The 18,549-nt window shown below is 49.0% G+C and overlaps 1 protein-coding gene across 1 annotated transcript; it reads right to left on the reverse strand.

The window, feature by feature from the left end:
* Positions 1–7,658: 7,658 nt before the first annotated feature.
* Positions 7,659–18,549, reverse strand: LOC111852538 (clavesin-1-like). Its single transcript, XM_023828570.2, has 8 exons — positions 18,515–18,549; positions 15,599–15,745; positions 14,914–15,502; positions 13,724–14,259; positions 12,323–12,497; positions 11,363–11,473; positions 10,384–10,616; positions 7,659–8,973 (listed from the first exon to the last, which is right to left on the reverse strand). Exons 4-8 carry the CDS (start codon positions 14,149–14,151, stop codon positions 8,895–8,897), a joined length of 1,026 nt encoding a protein of 341 aa, XP_023684338.2. The 5' UTR covers positions 14,152–14,259; positions 14,914–15,502; positions 15,599–15,745; positions 18,515–18,549; the 3' UTR covers positions 7,659–8,894.

An 18,549-nucleotide genomic window follows, 5' to 3' on the forward strand; every position in this document is an offset into this window, starting at 1 on the left:
CTCCATTTGTGCTTTTTTGCCTGGTAATTTTCAGTTTTAAGAACATAAGAAATTTACAAACGAGAGGGGGCCATTCGGCCCATCAAGCTCGTTTGGGGAGAACTTAACTAATAGCTCAGAGTTGTTAAAATCTTATCTAGCTCTGATTTAAAGGAACCCAAGGATTCAGCTTGCACTACGTTATCAGGAAGACTATTCCAAACTCTGACTACACGCTGTGTAAAGAAGTGCTTCCTCAAATTCAGTTTAAAATGTTCTCCCGCTAATTTCCACCTATGGCCACGAGTTCTAGTATTTAAACTAATATTAAAGTAGCCATTTGGCTTTAATTTAGGCTTCAAGCACAAAACAAATATAAAACAAGTTGTTTCAAATTTCCTGTGAGGGTTAGGGTTAGAATTGCAGGTTCGTTTACTGTTTGCTTGAAACACGTGACTCAGCCTGTGTCTACTGCAAAGACCAGTATCATTGATTCAGATAATCCTTTTTTGCGTTTATTCAGAAGCATTGCTTGGTTTGGCAAATGAATCATTTAGGATGCGGAAGTCAAAAGTTAATAGCTGCATGTTCATGATTATAAATACCACAGACGGGACTTAAATCACATAGTCATACATTAGATGGCTCCCAGTACGAAACAGACCTGGTGAGAATGCTGATCTATTCTGTGTAGTACCTCTAGGGGGCGCCAAGGGAGTCTAATTTATGCACAATGTTTATGTATATGGCCGTTTAAACTCTATCCAACAAATAATTCCTCAGATTTTTCCATTTTAATTTTATTTTCTGTCTGTTGAATTGTACACTGACTGGTTAATAACTGGTGTGGGCCTCCCAGATTGTGGAATCTTATTTGTTTTGGTTGGAATCGCTATCTAAACATCATACACTTAATTTTCAGACATGGTACCTAAAGCAGCATAGAATTTATTCACTATTCATAAGTACCCAACTGAAATGTATATAAGCAGGTCCTGACTTAGAACCTCTGCACACTTAAAAAATGATCCGAGCTCCAAAACCTGTCCTGCAGCAGATCACATTGCCTACAGTAAATGCTGTCACCCTCGGCAGCTTTCCAGTTGAGTTTGGATCGACTGTTTAGTGATGTGACTCTTTATTGCCCTGTTATAACAACTAAAAAGCTGAACCTGACCGGATGGTGTGTGGCATTGCGTTCGCAGTCGGACACGAGCGGAGACAGGAGGTTTTCCGGGGATTTTTGTGGAGTCCATGTGCGATTCCCCGAAACTGGGACAAGCTACTGAATCACACCCAATTATCAGATTCTGTCACTCAAACGCCTCAAGATCTATCTGCTCCTGGAGCACCTGTACTAGCTGACACTGAATGTTACACTTTAATGTCACACTTGCTGCTGATTTGAATGGTTGTTTTATTAGGTTCTTGCTTTGCTGTTAGATTTTGTGTCTTGCTTACATTTGGACCTGGGCGTTCATTAGAAGCTCAGCCTAGCTGCACTTACGCCTAGTCCACTCCTTGACAGCGCTGTAATGCGCGATTTGCATCAAACAAAAGTGCTAAATAAAATAAATGTGAATATCAAATTAATGTCAGGCAATGTACAGCAGTCATATTATTTATGACTATGATGAGTCTACGGGTGACTATTGTAGATCAGCTTAAACCAGAGGTGACTCAGCTTTGCATTGACCAAAAAGACAGGTAGATCTTTGACCAAAAAGACAAGTAGATCTTTGACCAAAAAGACAAGTAGATCTGTTGTAAGGCTCTCATCTGGAGCTTGGGAAGCTCATGTGAGTGATTTCCCGGAGTCGACGCACAGTGACAGCCGCTGTCTGTGGGTTTGCCTTGCGGACATCCGCTCATTCGCCGCGGCGTTTCCGCGAGTGTCTGCTCCGGGCCCCGTCACGTCCAGTCAGCCTCGGCTCACCATCAGGTCCAGCCGCTGCCCTGTGCCAAACAGAAACCCGGGGTCCTGGACAGAGTTTCGGAGAGTTCTGGGCTTTGGTGGGCGAATCCGGGCCTCACTGCCCAGAAGGTCAGGCTGCTTTCGGTTCCGGCTGAGCTCTAAATTAGCCGTGATTAATTTGTTTACTCAATCCGTGGCGTGTTTTTGACAAACCCTGAAAAAACTGGGTGCATTTGAATTATGGCCCAGAGCACCTACTGCTGCTACCCTTAAATGTACATGTTATTCCTGCTGGTAAATGGCACAAATCCCAGGGATAAAAACTGGGATGTATGTCCAGCATAATCCACACTTTTACCTCTGCCTTGTGCCCTGTGATAGACTGGCGTCCTGCCCCGGGTGTACCCCTGCCTTGTGCCCTGTGATAGACTGGCGTCCTGCCCCGGGTGTACCCCTGCCTTGTGCCCTGTGATAGACTGCCGTGCTGCCCCGGGTGTACCCCTGCCTTGTGCCCTGTGATAGACTGGCGTCCTGCCCCAGGTGTACCCTTGCCTTGTGCCCTGTGATAGACTGCCGTCCTGCCCCGGGTGTACCCCTGCCTTGTGCCCTGTGATAGACTGCCGTCCTGCCCCGGGTGTACCCCTGCCTTGTGCCCTGTGATAGACTGGCGTCCTGCCCCAGGTGTACCCTTGCCTTGTGCCCTGTGATAGACTGCCGTCCTGCCCCGGGTGTACCCCTGCCTTGTGCCCTGTGATAGACTGGCGTCCTGCCCCAGGTGTACCCTTGCCTTGTGCCCTGTGATAGACTGGCATCCTGCCCCGGGTGTACCCCTGCCTTGTGCCCTGTGATAGACTGGCATCCTGCCCCGGGTGTACCCCTGCCTTGTGCCCTGTGATAGACTGGCGTCCTGCCCCGGGTGTACCCCTGCCTTGTGCCCTGTGATAGACTGGCGTCCTGCCCCGGGTGTACCCCTGCCTTGTGCCCTGTGATAGACTGGCGTCCTGCCCCAGGTGTACCCTTGCCTTGTGCCCTGTGATAGACTGGCGTCCTGCCCCGGGTGTACCCTTGCCTTGTGCCCAGTGATAGACTGGCATCCTGCCCCGGGTGTACCCTTGCCTTGTGCCCAGTGATAGACTGGCATCCTGCCCCGGGTGTACCCCTGCCTTGTGCCCTGTGATAGACTGGCATCCTGCCCCGGGTGTACCCTTGCCTTGTGCCCTGTGATAGACTGCCGTCCTGCCCCGGGTGTAACCCTGCCTTGTGCCCTGTGATAGACTGCCGTCCTGCCCCGGGTGTACCCCTGCCTTGTGCCCTGTGATAGACTGGCGTCCTGCCCCGGGTGTACCCCTGCCTTGTGCCCTGTGATAGACTGCCGTCCTGCCCCGGGTGTACCCCTGCCTTGTGCCCTGTGATAGACTGGCATCCTGCCCCGGGTGTACCCTTGCCTTGTGCCCTGTGATAGACTGGCGTCCTGCCCCGGGTGTACCCCTGCCTTGTGCCCTGTGATAGACTGGCGTCCTGCCCCGGGTGTACCCCTGCCTTGTGCCCTGTGATAGACTGGCGTCCTGCCCCAGGTGTACCCTTGCCTTGTGCCCTGTGATAGACTGGCATCCTGCCCCGGGTGTACCCCTGCCTTGTGCCCTGTGATAGACTGGCATCCTGCCCCGGGTGTACCCCTGCCTTGTGCCCTGTGATAGACTGGCGTCCTGCCCCGGGTGTACCCCTGCCTTGTGCCCTGTGATAGACTGGCGTCCTGCCCCAGGTGTACCCTTGCCTTGTGCCCAGTGATAGACTGGCGTCCTGCCCCGGGTGTACCCCTGCCTTGTGCCCAGTGATAGACTGGCGTCCTGCCCCGGGTGTACCCCTGCCTTGTGCCCTGTGATAGACTGCCGTCCTGCCCCGGGTGTACCCCTGCCTTGTGCCCTGTGATAGACTGCCGTCCTGCCCCGGGTGTACCCCTGCTTTGTGCCCTGTGATAGACTGCCGTCCTGCCCCGGGTGTACCCCTGCCTTGTGCCCTGTGATAGACTGCCGTCCTGCCCCGGGTGTACCCCTGCTTTGTGCCCTGTGATAGACTGGCGTCCTGCCCCGGGTGTACCCCTGCTTTGTGCCCTGTGATAGACTGGCGTCCTGCCCCGGGTGTACCCCTGCTTTGTGCCCTGTGATAGACTGGCGTCCTGCCCCGGGTGTACCCCTGCTTTGTGCCCTGTGATAGACTGCCGTCCTGCCCCGGGTGTACCCCTGCCTTGTGCCCTGTGATAGACTGCCGTCCTGCCCCGGGTGTACCCCTGCTTTGTGCCCTGTGATAGACTGCCGTCCTGCCCCGGGTGTACCCCTGCCTTGTGCCCTGTGATAGACTGCCGTCCTGCCCCGGGTGTACCCCTGCTTTGTGCCCTGTGATAGACTGCCGTCCTGCCCCGGGTGTACCCCTGCTTTGTGCCCTGTGATAGACTGCCGTCCTGCCCCGGGTGTACCCCTGCCTTGTGCCCTGTGATAGACTGGCGTCCTGCCCCGGGTGTACCCCTGCCTTGTGCCCTGTGATAGACTGGCGTGCTGCCCCGGGTGTACCCCTGCCTTGTGCCCTGTGATAGACTGGCGTCCTGCCCCGGGTGTACCCCTGCCTTGTGCCCTCTGATAGACTGGCGTGCTGCCCCGGGTGTACCCCTGCCTTGTGCCCTGTGATAGACTGGCGTCCTGCCCCGGGTGTACCCCTGCCTTGTGCCCTGTGATAGACTGGCGTGCTGCCCCGGGTGTACCCCTGCCTTGTGCCCTGTGATAGACTGGCGTGCTGCCCCGGGTGTACCCCTGCCTTGTGCCCTGTGATAGACTGCCGTCCTGCCCCGGGTGTACCCCTGCCTTGTGCCCTGTGATAGACTGCCGTCCTGCCCCGGGTGTACCCCTGCTTTGTGCCCTGTGATAGACTGCCGTCCTGCCCCGGGTGTACCCCTGCTTTGTGCCCTGTGATAGACTGCCGTCCTGCCCCGGGTGTACCCCTGCCTTGTGCCCTGTGATAGACTGGCGTCCTGCCCCGGGTGTACCCCTGCCTTGTGCCCTGTGATAGACTGGCGTGCTGCCCCGGGTGTACCCCTGCCTTGTGCCCTGTGATAGACTGGCGTCCTGCCCCGGGTGTACCCCTGCCTTGTGCCCTCTGATAGACTGGCGTGCTGCCCCGGGTGTACCCCTGCCTTGTGCCCTGTGATAGACTGGCGTCCTGCCCCGGGTGTACCCCTGCCTTGTGCCCTGTGATAGACTGGCGTGCTGCCCCGGGTGTACCCCTGCCTTGTGCCCTGTGATAGACTGGCGTCCTGCCCCGGGTGTACCCCTGCCTTGTGCCCTGTGATAGACTGGCGTCCTGCCCCGGGTGTACCCCTGCCTTGTGCCCTGTGATAGACTGCCGTCCTGCCCCGGGTGTACCCCTGCCTTGTGCCCTGTGATAGACTGGCGTCCTGCCCCGGGTGTACCCCTGCCTTGTGCCCTGTGATAGACTGCCGTCCTGCCCCGGGTGTACCCCTGCCTTGTGCCCTGTGATAGACTGGCGTCCTGCCCCGGGTGTACCCTTGCCTTGTGCCCTGTGATAGACTGGCGTGCTGCCCCGGGTGTACCCTAATAATAATGGCATGGTTTCCAACTTTGCTCAGTTGGCTGGAGTGAGATTTTCAATTCGAGGTGAGTCTGCACACGTATTTACATGTATGTAACAGTTTTATTACCTTCTAAATAGTCTGTAGGGTTTGCAAACTACCTCAACGTTTCTGATGTAGCTAATTTTAGGTTTACAATGGAATAATTTCGATTTGCCGTAAGATTTCTTACCTGATGCGTGACAGTCGGCAGCCATGTAATGGACAGACAACCAACAATATAATTTTATATTTCATCTTTGGCAGTACACTGTTGACTGTTGGCATATTTGTATCCCATTGTAGCTTAATTGACTCTGTCACGGCACCTTAGAGGGCAGAAAAGAAAAGCGGAACTTGTCTTACAGTCCGTTGTGTGAGTTGTGGCAAAAATGTCATTTTACAGACAGATTATCTTGCTCCTATGTCTGTGCACAGGCCGAGGCTAACTCTCGTAGCACAAATGACAAATGTGCAAAGTGTATTTGTGCCTTAAAATCACAGTGAGCATTAAACGGAATGCAGATCCATCTCTGTGTCCTTCCCACAGAATGTTAAGGACTTTAATTCATGCTGCCTGGTAAGAGTAAATGAGGTAAAGATGCTGGTAAACAAGAGCATGACTTATAAATGTGGATGCTGGAGCGGCATGCCAACATCGAGGTATGACAGTCCAGGAACTACAGGGAGGCGGGATCCGCCGGAGCGGCAGGCCAACACCGAGGTATGGCAGTGCAGGAACTACAGGGAGGCGGGATCCGCCGGAGCGGCAGGCCAACATCGAGGTATGACAGTCCAGGAACTACAGGGAGGCGGGATCCGCCGGAGCGGCAGGCCAACACCGAGGTATGGCAGTGCAGGAACTACAGGGAGGCGGGATCCGCCGGAGCGGCAGGCCAACATTGAGGTATGACAGTCCAGGAACTACAGGGAGGCGGGATCCGCCGGAGCGGCAGGCCAACACCGAGGTATGGCAGTGCAGGAACTACAGGGAGGCGGGATCCGCCGGAGCGGCAGGCCAACACCGAGGTATGGCAGTGCAGGAACTACAGGGAGGCGGGATCCGCCGGAGCGGCAGGCCAACACCGAGGTATGGCAGTGCAGGAACTACAGGGAGGCGGGATCCGCCGGAGCGGCAGGCCAACATCGAGGTATGGTAGTTCAGGAACTACAGGGAGGCGGGATCCGCCGGAGCGGCAGGCCAACACCGTGGTATGGCAGTGCAGGAACTACAGGGAGGCGGGATCCGCCGGAGCGGCAGGCCAACACAGAGGTATGACAGTGCAGGAACTACAGGGAGGCGGGATCCGCCGGAGCGGCAGGCCAACACCGAGGTATGGCAGTGCAGGAACTACAGGGAGGCGGGATCCGCCGGAGCGGCAGGCCAACACCGAGGTATGGCAGTGCAGGAACTACAGGGAGGCGGGATCCGCCGGAGCGGCAGGCCAACACCGAGGTATGACAGTGCAGGAACTACAGGGAGGCGGGATCCGCCGGAGCGGCAGGCCAACACCGAGGTATGACAGTGCAGGAACTACAGGGCGGCGGGATCCACTTCAAGGGCAGACAAAACGCCTCGTTTGCTGTATTGGAGAAATGCTGTGCCGACCTCTTGGTGTCACCGTCAGCAGATCCCTGCTGTGCCTGGAGTGTCTTCACAAGCTGAGTACAGAACACAGCTACACAGCGCGACGGGAGGGGGGGTCAGGCTGCAGGCCTCTCAGGTCATGGGCATCACTGCCGCCTCCCCCCATCCCTACAGAGATCTTAATTAACCTTCGTGTGCTGATTGTGCTTCTGGAGGAGCGTCGCATGGAATAAATAACCGTAGGATACAGAAAGTTTTGAAGTAACGTGTCCCAAATGAAAAGTCAAGGTATTTCTCTAACAGTAAAACTATATGTAAAGCTGTCTCAAACATTTAGCCTTTTAGATGAATACAATCAATACCCATTTTTCCCATTAATTGTTTTACATTTGTAGTCAGCTACAACTAATTCATTAATCCCAAGTAAATTCAATTCTATTTTATTTCACAAGGAATTAACTAAATGGGAGTTTATCTTATTAAAAGGGCAATGTGTAAGTTTTCAGATAATAGACACATTTGAACTCCTCAGCATTGAAAAGAATGGAGTCATCAACTAACACATTTTGTTTAATTTAATCATGCAATTCATTCAACAATTCAATTAATACATAAAAATGGCACCTCCCTTTACAGAGTAACCGTGTGAATGATTACCCATGTAAAACTCAAGCGTTTTTAATAGCAATCATTTATTTTTGTAATTTATTTTTGCATTTTTTTTTCCAGAAATAGATCTATTCTTAAATCTTTTTTTCTTCGTAATGAAATCTTATTGCTGTGAGTGATGTGTTAAATGTAGGCCTGCACATTAGCGGATGTTACCCTGTATCTGTACAGTCTGGTGTTTGATGTGTACAGTTAAAAAAAAGTGATTTTTAACTTTGTTATGGAATACATGTTCCTTCAGACACCTTCCTATAAAGTAAATGGGTAACACTTAGTCATCACAATGCATTATTCATACCTTCATAATGAATTACAATGCATTCAGGAAGTATTATAAATACAGCTATAACTATTTATAAAGAGGCATAATGCATTATAGCCATGTTTCTCATGGCTGAACATGCTCTCATCTATAATGCACTATAGATACCTTCATAATGCATTATAATGGTCAGTATAACACTTAAGGATGCTTTGTGTAGTGCATTATAAAGGTATCTATATTGCATTATAGATGACAGCTTCATAATGCATTGTGCCTTTTATAAATAGTTATAACTGTGTTTATAATACTTTATGAATGTATAGCATTATGAAGTTATCTATAACGCATTATACAAAAAACATGGCATAATACTTCAGTTACTAAACATTCTCAAATTTATGACAGAAACAACAAACACTTAAATACAATAAACATTATTTATGGGTTTGGCAACATGTCGGGGTTCATCCCCGCACTGTATGATCACCAAAACCGCTACCTTTAATTGCTTGTCCATATTTATTTTTACATTCAATCTGATGATGTTTCTCTGTGGACATTGAGCCCTCAGTATTGATCTGGGAACAGAAATGGCACCATTGAATATACAGTGTCCTTAATACAGACATACAGTATGAATATGCAATAGGTTAATTATAAACCTTGATGCACTGAATAAATTTCCCTGTTTGTAGCGAAATAGGTTACATCCTTTTGGATGGTTGTAAATGGGAGTGGAAGGTGACAGCTGCTGGATGTGTAAGAATAAAGGTCCGGTTGGTCCCCGCCTGCTCTTGCCACTGTGGGCGGAGTGATACGTATACTGTGAGCGAAGTACTGAGGCCTCCTTCAGGTGTTCTCAGTCCAGAGCCAGCAAGGGCCGTGTGATGGCTCCCTCGCCGAGTTTCAGCATCTCAGGTTCCAGAGCAGACTGGGACCTGTAAGAAGAGGAAGAGGACAGCCCCCCCCCCCCATGGGTCTTCAGGACATATTCCTCCATCAGCTACTGGAAGTTTTTAGTTGGCATCCATCAAACGCGGCTTATTGCATTGTGTGACTCATTCAATCACCAGCTCACTCAAGGCAGGGAGGTTAATAATCTGAGCTCTGCTGTGATATATAGCAGCATTCCCTGCGTCCCACCGGGACAGTCTGAACCTGACAGTCTGAGCCAGGGGGAAGCGTGGAGGCTTCTAGACCGGCTCATGGAGGTAGAACTGACCTTGGAACAGATGCCAGGTGGCGGAGAGGTGGGGTGCATGATGGTGGTTAGTGAGGAACCTGACTGCACCAAGCCGTCCTTGATTAAAGGGGCAAGACAGACAGTCTGGCCTGGTCTGAAGGACAGCAACATTCTCCAGGCAGGCCACCCCGGGCTCACACCCCCGTCAGGACACCCCGGGCCACACCCCCGTCAGGACACCCCGGGCCACACCCCCGTCAGGCCACCCCGGCCCACACCCCCGTCAGGCCACCCCGGGCCACACCCCCGTCAGGACACCCCGGGCTCACACCCCCGTCAGGACACCCCGGGTTCACACCCCCGTCAGGACACCCCGGGCCACACCCCCGTCAGGACACCCCGGGCCACACCCCCGTCATGACACCCCGGGCCACACCCCCGTCAGGACACCCCGGGTTCACACCCCCGTCAGGACACCCCGGGCCACACCCCCGTCAGGACACCCCGGGCCACACCCCCGTCAGGACACCCCAGGCTCACACCCCTGTCAGGCCACCCCGGGCCACACCCCCGTCAGCATCCTGACTGTAAAAGGCCTGCATCCAAGGCCGCTGTGAGCTCCGCGCCTCGCCCACCGCGCTCCCAGAGCGACATCTTTCAGCACACCTGCGACAACACTGTGCAAACACCGCAGCTGCCGTCTGACGAAACGCGCAGCCTTTCGATTCGCGTCAAAACAAGCATGGAACGTGAAATCCTCTCCCAGACGCAGCTAAACCCCGTAAAAGCTTCGCTGTGTCAACAGCTGTAAGCCATTAATTCTCTCTGAGCCAGAGGAATCTGGCATCGGGCCAAATTTCAGTTATATTAAGTGAAACTGCGATTCACTGTTATGGGGTATAAGCCTAGCCATTTATATATATATATATATTTATACACACACACACATATATACAATATATAATAACCTAATGACTATAAATATCACGCCATGCTATAACAGCTACTGCATTGCTTACCAGTTCATCTGAAGCAATGTTTAATTTTCACTCCTGTAAAGTCACGTGACTCATTACAGACATTATTATTGGTTTACAGGTACACACCGTTATGCTCATAAAATGCGAGACCTCGCGGTCCGCGTGTGCGGAGGTAAATATCTCACCTCCTCACTACGCTCTCAGAATCGTCCACGGGGGAGGTGCAGAGGGACCCCCCCACATGCGGAGCGTGGTACGAGTGCGTGTACTCCATCTCATCGTCGTAATCTGGGCCCAGCAGCGTGCGGGCCCACGTCCCCATGTCGTATGGCGGTAGTGTCCCCCCGAATTCGGACGGCAGGCATTCTGGGTAAATCAGCTGGTGTAAACTGTTCAGGTTGTTGCCGTGGAGAAAAATCTGTAAGGATTCACCATGTGTCAGGAGACATGTTCACTTATGATTTACAATTCATGTCATATAGTGTCATGTTTCAGGCTAGATTTGCAATTGAAGATTTAAATAAAACATGTTGGACCCTTGATCATTAAGTGATGCTTGAGAGAAAGAGAGAGAGAGAGAGGGAGCACAAATCTCATTCTCATAATGTGTCGAGGCTGCAAAATGGTAAGTGCAAGCAGATCTTCATCATCTACAACGACGGTGTCCATGCAGTGGTGACCGGCGGACACGCAACAGCTGCAATCAGCACTGGAAGCAGCCGTGAAGCTACTGTGACCAGGTGACTGGGAAAACTGCACTTCCCATCACAAATACAAATACAAACTACGTCGCCCAGTTTCACATCCATGAATGTCCAGTGCTGCAGCTTGACTGAAAAAAGCAGCTCTTTATCCTACTGGCTAAGGAGGAGCAGATGGTCACAGTATAGCAGGTCAATAAGTATCGTCACCAGCAAAAGATGGAGTGAGATGCAAAAGGGGCAGAATAACGACTGATTGAGGAAGAGGGAGGAGATCAAAGCACTGCACCGTTCTCTGTGGCTTTTGTTGTCCATTATTTCGTTATTTTATATCGATTTGGCATTTTATTTATATATGACTATACATTTGTATTTATAAAGTTACTTATTTATTGTGTGTGTCTACGTGTAAGATGACAATTGTCCAGCAAAGCCGGAGTGAGACTAGGGAAGTTGTGCTTACCCGTTTCCTGGTCTTGTCCTTGATGAAGGGCCTGATGACGGTGTACAAGGCGTAAACGTACCACGGCTGGTTGACGAAGTGGATTCCCCCGAAGCGGGCAGGAAAACTGTCCTGCGAGAGATGAAAAGGGGGCCACCGGTGAATCGAACACAGGCCAGGCGCTCTGATTCGGCGCAATCATCAGCATCGTTACTGCTTCATTACCATTCAATCGCTAATATATAGAAGTTTATATAGCTGTACATACTGGATACTAGGCCAGATTCTGAAAGTAATGATTTTAAATAGAGAAGGAAATGGACGCTGGAGTGGAAACCAACTACTAGACTGCCGGGTATAAGAATGCATGGGAGTACAGCCTCTGAAATCACGAGGACAGCGTTGGGTATTTATACATATTACATTCATTCTCAAAAAGTGCTGGCAGGGAGATTTTTTTTATTGGAAAGGTTTTTTTAAGGCCAGTTAGATTGGTTCTTCCAGCAGACCAGGTCTCGGGTGTAGATAAGCACGGACCAGCCTATTGATCTTCCTGGGGACTCAGAGCCCTGCCAGATGAGGTCTAAAAAAAACCCATCCCATACCCCCCACCCCCCCCCCCCCACCCCGATACTGACCCTCTGTGAATTCGGAGACAGAAAATCTGCCTTAGCAGGAGGACAAATTTGGCGAAAAAAATGAAAGACGATCCCAATTTCAGGGATGCATTCAAAGTCAGCTGAGGGAATCTACTGGTGAGGCTAATGCCGTCTCCTTTTCAGATAAGGAATCACAATCAAAGCTGGTTGTGATACCATCAGGAGATACATCCACATCTCAGTAGGGATCTCTACCAGTATCTCTATTAGGCATCATTGGCCTGTATCTCCGAACATCTGCAAGTATCCCCATTGAGTGATGTCACAAAGGGCTTTGATACATCCTATCTGTAGACCTGAACAGGCTACATATGTCACCCACCTGCAGTCCCTCCACAGCAAGTTTCAAGATAGCCGGAGTCAACTTGGACCCCTGCTTGTATGTGAAGTTGCTCCAGTCGATGATGAGAATGAAGCCATTTATTTGCAGCTCGGGGTCCTCAATCAGGACTTCCAGGGACAAGAAGATGGCCCGTAAGATGTCTGTGAAGGAGCTCCTGTGGAACATGCGAGAACCGACTTGATTTTAGTGTGGAAGCGGCCCGTAAGATGTCTGTGAAGGAGCTCCTGTGGAACATGCGAGAACCGGCTTGATTTTAGTGTGGAAGCGGCCCGTAAGATGTCTGTGAAGGAGCTCCTGTGGAACATGCGAGAACCGGCTTGATTTTAGTGTGGAAGCGGCCCGTAAGATGTCTGTGAAGGAGCTCCTGTGGAACATGCGAGAACCGGCTTGATTTTAGTGTGGAAGCAGCCCGTAAGATGTCTGTGAAGGAGCTCCTGTGGAACATGCGAGAACCGGCTTCATTTTAGTGTGGAAGCATCGATTTCTCCTTTGGCCAACCTGCAGCCCTCCACTACTGCCTTTAATAAGCTTTATAGTTTATATGGTCATGGGATGTTCAGGTTGTAGCCACAGACTTAAGCAGCAAATGGAATATTTATTCCTGGTTGTCAATTACTTTACACATCTGACATTTGCAAGAAACCATTGCCTAAAAATACAAGGACAAAAAGTCTTTGCTGTGGGTAAAAAAAACCAGCCATTGACTTGCAGACCTGGGAACAGGCTTGGCTACCTTCAATACTTCAGTGTTTTTCTGGTTTGCCTAACAATTAAAAGGTAACTTGAATTACCAGATATCCATGCATGACCATTTTGCTCATGGGAATTTTGCTTACAAAAATGTTCAGAGGGCAGAAAGAAAAATGATTGGTTTAGAGAGATAACCAATGAGACTGTAAAGGAGGTGGGTCCAAGCAACTAGAAGAGGCCGGACAAAGACATCTCATTAGTTGGCTCTGCCTCCTCTAGTTGCTTGGACCCACCTCCTCTATAATCTGATAGGTTATCTCTCTGAACCAATCATTTTTCTTTCTGCCCTCTGAATATTTTTGTTTTCCCGTGAGGGACCACTTCAGCCCATGTGGTTTGGGTGTATCTTTAGTTTACATAAAAATATTAGCATTGCCTTAGTAATCATAAGCAATGACAAATTGATATATAGTTCCTCGGTGATATTACACATACAAAAACCTAGCTGATTTAATAAATTATTTAGGATAACCACCTTTTACGAGGAGCCCTCAAGAGACTTAAACCACCTGCTTAATCACTAGTGACTGGTCTTTTGGGTCCTTCATCCACAACTTCAATGCTTGCAAAGGTCTTGTTACACAAGGCCTGCAAAGGAGGTGATAATGGGACTGAAGTTTGAACATTTACCTACTCTGGTCCCAGTTGGAGGCGAAAAGGAGGAGGATCTTGTGGCCGTTCTGATCTGGCGCCCCTAGAACCCCTGGGAAGCCGTCCATCAGCGCTCGCTTGATACCCGGGTCATCGGCCCTGAAGCTCTGGAATAAGTGGAGGTTCTGCTGGCGGTACTGAAAATACTGGGCCAGAAGCTTAAAGGTCTCGATCTTGTTGAACTTGCGGGCCCTGAGGAAGCGGAGGATGAACGCGTCGTCCGTGCGCAGGAAGCCCACGTCGGGGCGGGTGACGATCATGTCCCGCACCTGCTGGATGTCCCGGTGCAGTGTGTCCGGGTTCTCGCTCAGCTCCAGGCGAGCTTTCTCCGTGGTTCCGGAGCTCAGGCCTCCATGCAGGTAGTTCATTCCGCTTGTGATGGTCAGGTCCACGTGAACCGTTGCCATGGAAATGGGTCCCGGGATTTCACACTAAAATCCAAAAATGCTGGAGTTTCCAAACATAGCTGAAGTGATCTTTCTAGACCTCCTAGGTTCTGTTACTGTGTCCCTTACCTGAAAAAGGTAAGAAATGTTCTTGTCTGAAATGATAACACATTAAAAATAGGTTCATACATACACACGTACGTATTTGTATCGATACGCTTCATCAACTCATCATCAGTTTAAAAAACGTCACTACAATGAAGGCATTCAATTTATCAGTAATTCTTTCACGTTTTCTACAAAGGCTAGTGTTAAGTCCTCTGAGATATTGAAACGTAATTGAAAATATCGTGACCGATTTGGACTATTTTTAAGGTGCATAATGTTCTCCCGATGCAACCTTTTCTCCCGTCACTTCGGTGACCTTCCGATGTTCACCTAACGCGTTTCTGAAGGAAGAGCGCCCATTTTAACCAGTCTCCACGTAAGCAGCTATCCCACGTGAAATGTTTTACTCCGTCATAAAAATACATTTAATAATTGTGCAACTGTTCCACGAATGCAGTTATACTCTGTAGCGCAAAGAATCTATTATTCCTTCTAAATATGGTATTCTATTGCATTATCATTACTAAATCAATATCAATGTTTAGTTAGGCTATATTAGGTATTGCAAAATTAGATTCGTTAAGCAAAATTAATTAAAGAGGAAGCCGAGCAGCAGCAGTAATATTAAATGACAAGCTAAGCCGTAACGCACCGTCCGGGGTACCTGGTACCTACCGTGTCCTTTTCAGTACCGTAGCTACATTAGGAGCCCATTTGACAAAACGCCACATGGTACATTTGACATTTCTCCTGCAGCTCTGAAAATACACTTAACCGTATGGCGTAAAACCTCCTCTCTTGTCCTGTCCCGTGGTCGATTCAGCAACTTTTCTTTGTATTGCGGGAATTGTATCTCCTGAAAAGGGTCCTGATCCCTCCCGGAGGATCCGACACAGAGCAGAAAGGAGGAAAGCGGAAATTATTACCGGGATGCGGAGCCTGAGTGAGCTGTCCGCCCGGAATGGTGCTGAAGAGCTCCGCTCCCCCCTCAGACAAGGCTTGTGTGTCCCGGCGCCAGCCCCCGTCCTAAAATAATTACATGCCACAGCTCAGCGCGATTGTTTCATTGTAACATCTATGTAGGAAACGATTATGTATCCCATTCATGTTACTGCAACGCTCCTCAAGGACGCCGAGCTTCTTCGTGCCCTGGCGTGATTCAGATGCTCAGGCTGGCGTGGAAAATGTTGATTTAGTGGTCTGCTGCCATATGCGTGTTTGATTTCGTCGTGGATCTGGGGATGCTGGGAGACCAGTTATTTTCCTTCAGGTATTAGAAAAAAAACGAAGATGTTTAAGAAATATCCCCTGAATCCAAATGATTCATTTTATATTATGAAGGAAAACAGATTACGTATACCGTGTAGCGTGCTCAGAGAAGTGCAACTGGTTTTGACTCTCCCTCCTGCTGCCTTTTATGTGCAATCAAGGTCAGCTTGTGTGTGGTTGTATCCAGGTAAGTTTGCACTCTATCCTAAAATACGGTGCCGATGACTCAGAAGAAGAGCTGAAGAAAAATAGGGAAAAAGATCATTGCTTAAAATGCCAAATCATTTAATTTGCTAAAGAAAGGCTAATATATTCCCATTGATAACGTAAAGAAGTAGGATTATATCAATACAAAAGCAGAAGGATATAAGAGGAGGGACACTGGGGACTGTGCGGAGCGCTGTGTTCGCTGCACCTCCCCGATCCCCCATGTGTCTTGAGGTAATTATTAAGCAGATTCATTAATGTTTTAAGACACCCAGGCTTCGCCCAGCTGTGACCGACACGCCGTGTGACAGCTGGACTCATTTTGTGCGCCTGTCCAGCGATCATTTTAATCCCACGGAGCACTGACGTGATTACGACCGACGAGGTTACTCTCCCCAGGGATGCATTGAATAATCCTCTGTTAAATTGCTATCCTTAGGTGCTACCCATCTGCGGGTGCTTTCCCGAATCCGGGAGGCTGACTCGTTAACAAACCGGTGGAAATCAGAGCGCTTATGTGCGCCGATCACACGAGTCTCGTGTGTTATCATGTTATTGATAAAATGGGGGTCTTTGCTAAGCGTTGGGTTTCACCTTGAGTAGTAGACGGCAAACATGCGCAGTTGTGTATGGCTGGGCGGAGGTCTGTCACTAATAAGTCCCCTTCCCCCACAGTGTCTGCACATGGTCACGGAAAGGTCTCTGGCAGGACCCACACAATGCTAGTCGACAGTGATCCAAGCGAACAATTCCAACTGGCAACTCTTTCATGGTATGTCCAGTCAAGTCAGTACAGCAGTATACATTCTGGCGAAGTTCATAGACATATTAATGCGATCGTTTCTGTGAGTAAGACAACACGGAAAGTATATTTTTTGCGTGTGCGTGTTTGTGTGTGTGTGTGTGTGTGTGTGTGTGGGGGGGGGGGGATAATTTATTGGTGAATTAGTCATATAACGTGGATGTTGATCACAGACATCTGCTGTGCTATCACTGTGTTACTCACTGACAGGACTCCTGAAGCACGAGCGCCTGGGCTCTGTCTTGCGGCATCACCAGAGTGCAGTATTACAGCTTTCCTGAAGATGGCTCCTGAAGATGGATAACTCTAGCTGCGTATTGATTTTAATTTGGAATACATTAATAAGAACTTTGTCTCAAAGACAAACAATCTTAGGCTATTTGTACACCTAAAATGCATTTATAAAAATTAACGGGATAGCACATTTTGTCTTGCAGAGATTTAAACTTGTCTTTCATTTACTTGAAGGTGTCACTCACAGTACAATTTACAGAATGTACGTATTCGTTATTAGTTTTCATCTGGGGCCACGCTAATGATTTGGGGCCACATGAAAGCATATCATATTGAGCCCCCAACACAGACCAATCCAATTACATTCCACATTTTTAAGGGCCCCTGTCTCTCAGTGGCCCTTTGTGATCATCCTAACTCTCCCCCTCCCTTTATGGCACCCCTGTCTTTTCATATTCAGGGGCTGCCTGAATCTGCCAGGGTATCCATGATTGGTGGCCCCATGAAAGGAACTACAAGAAGTGGGTCATCTTTCTAAACCGATCATTTTTCGTTCTGCCCTCCGAACATTTTTGTGTAATTAAAACTCCAATTTTACTTAGACACACAACCTCTTTGTGTTTAATCTATAGTTGTATGAGTTGCACAGTAATGAGTCATGTTTAAAGTAATTATATATTTTTTGGATATCGAAAGGCAAAATCACTGACATTGCAGAGAGCTGAAGAAAAAAAATGAATTCAATGGTATTCACAGTAACTACCCTCATTGGTGCAACAGCAATACCCTGCCTAAGACTTAGTAAACAATTAGCTACATCTCCATATCTTTGAACTTCTCACTTCTACCTTGAATGATTTGATCCAGAGACAGACTGCTCTGGCCTGTTTTATTCACATTTAGCTTTGACTCACAACCTAACCCTTGAATGATTTGATCCAGAGACAGACTGCTCTGGCCTGTTTTATTCACATTTAGCTTTGACTCACAACCTAACCCTTGAATGATTTGATCCAGAGACAGACTGCTCTGGTCTGTGTTATTCACATTTAGCTTTGACTCACAACCTAACCCTTGAATGATTTGATCCAGAGACAGACTGCTCTGGTCTGTGTTATTCACATTTAGCTTTGACTCACAACCTAAACCTTGAATGATTTGATCCAGAGACAGACTGCTCTGGTCTGTGTTATTCACATTTAGCTTTGACTCACAACCTAAACCTTGAATGATTTGATCCAGAGACAGACTGCTATGGCCTGTTTTATTCACATTTAGCTTTGACTCACAACCTAACCCTTGAATGATTTGATCCAGAGACAGACTGCTCTGGTCTGTGTTATTCACATTTAGCTTTGACTCACAACCTAAACCTTGAATGATTTGATCCAGAGACAGACTGCTATGGCCTGTTTTATTCACATTTAGCTTTGACTCACAACCTAAACCTTGAATGATTTGATCCAGAGACAGACTGCTCTGGTCTGTGTTATTCACATTTAGCTTTGACTCACATTGAGTGCAGTATCATGTGTGGGAGGGCATCATCCTCACGGAACAGATGTCGAGGTTAATTAGGCTAAACAGGAGAAAGAAATGCAGAACATGCAGGACCGCATCACCAGGGACACGCACGCATGCAGCGGCTTGTCAACACAACACAGCCATTGTGATCTTTGTCGTCAAATCATATTTGAAGAATCAATCCACGTGATCGCTTTGTAAAAAAGGTGACCTTGCTACATATACCAGAATTTCACTGACCACGTGCGTCCATCAGAAGGCAGGAGGAGCCTCTT

The sequence above is a fragment of the Paramormyrops kingsleyae genome, chromosome 4 (assembly GCF_048594095.1).
Source record: "Paramormyrops kingsleyae isolate MSU_618 chromosome 4, PKINGS_0.4, whole genome shotgun sequence".
Classification (NCBI taxonomy): domain Eukaryota; kingdom Metazoa; phylum Chordata; class Actinopteri; order Osteoglossiformes; family Mormyridae; genus Paramormyrops; species Paramormyrops kingsleyae.

Bases quoted from the DNA above. Each gene is read 5' to 3' on its own strand.
- LOC111852538 (XM_023828570.2), bottom strand. From the start codon at position 14,151: ATGGCAACGGTTCACGTGGACCTGACCATCACAAGCGGAATGAACTAC. The intron at 11,474-12,322 runs GTGGGTGACATA...CATCTCTCGCAG, and splicing joins TTGCTGTGGAGGGACTGCAG to GACAGTTTTCCTGCCCGCTT. The intron at 8,974-10,383 runs GTGAGATATTTA...CTCTTCTTACAG, and splicing joins TCTGAGAGCGTAGTGAGGAG to GTCCCAGTCTGCTCTGGAAC.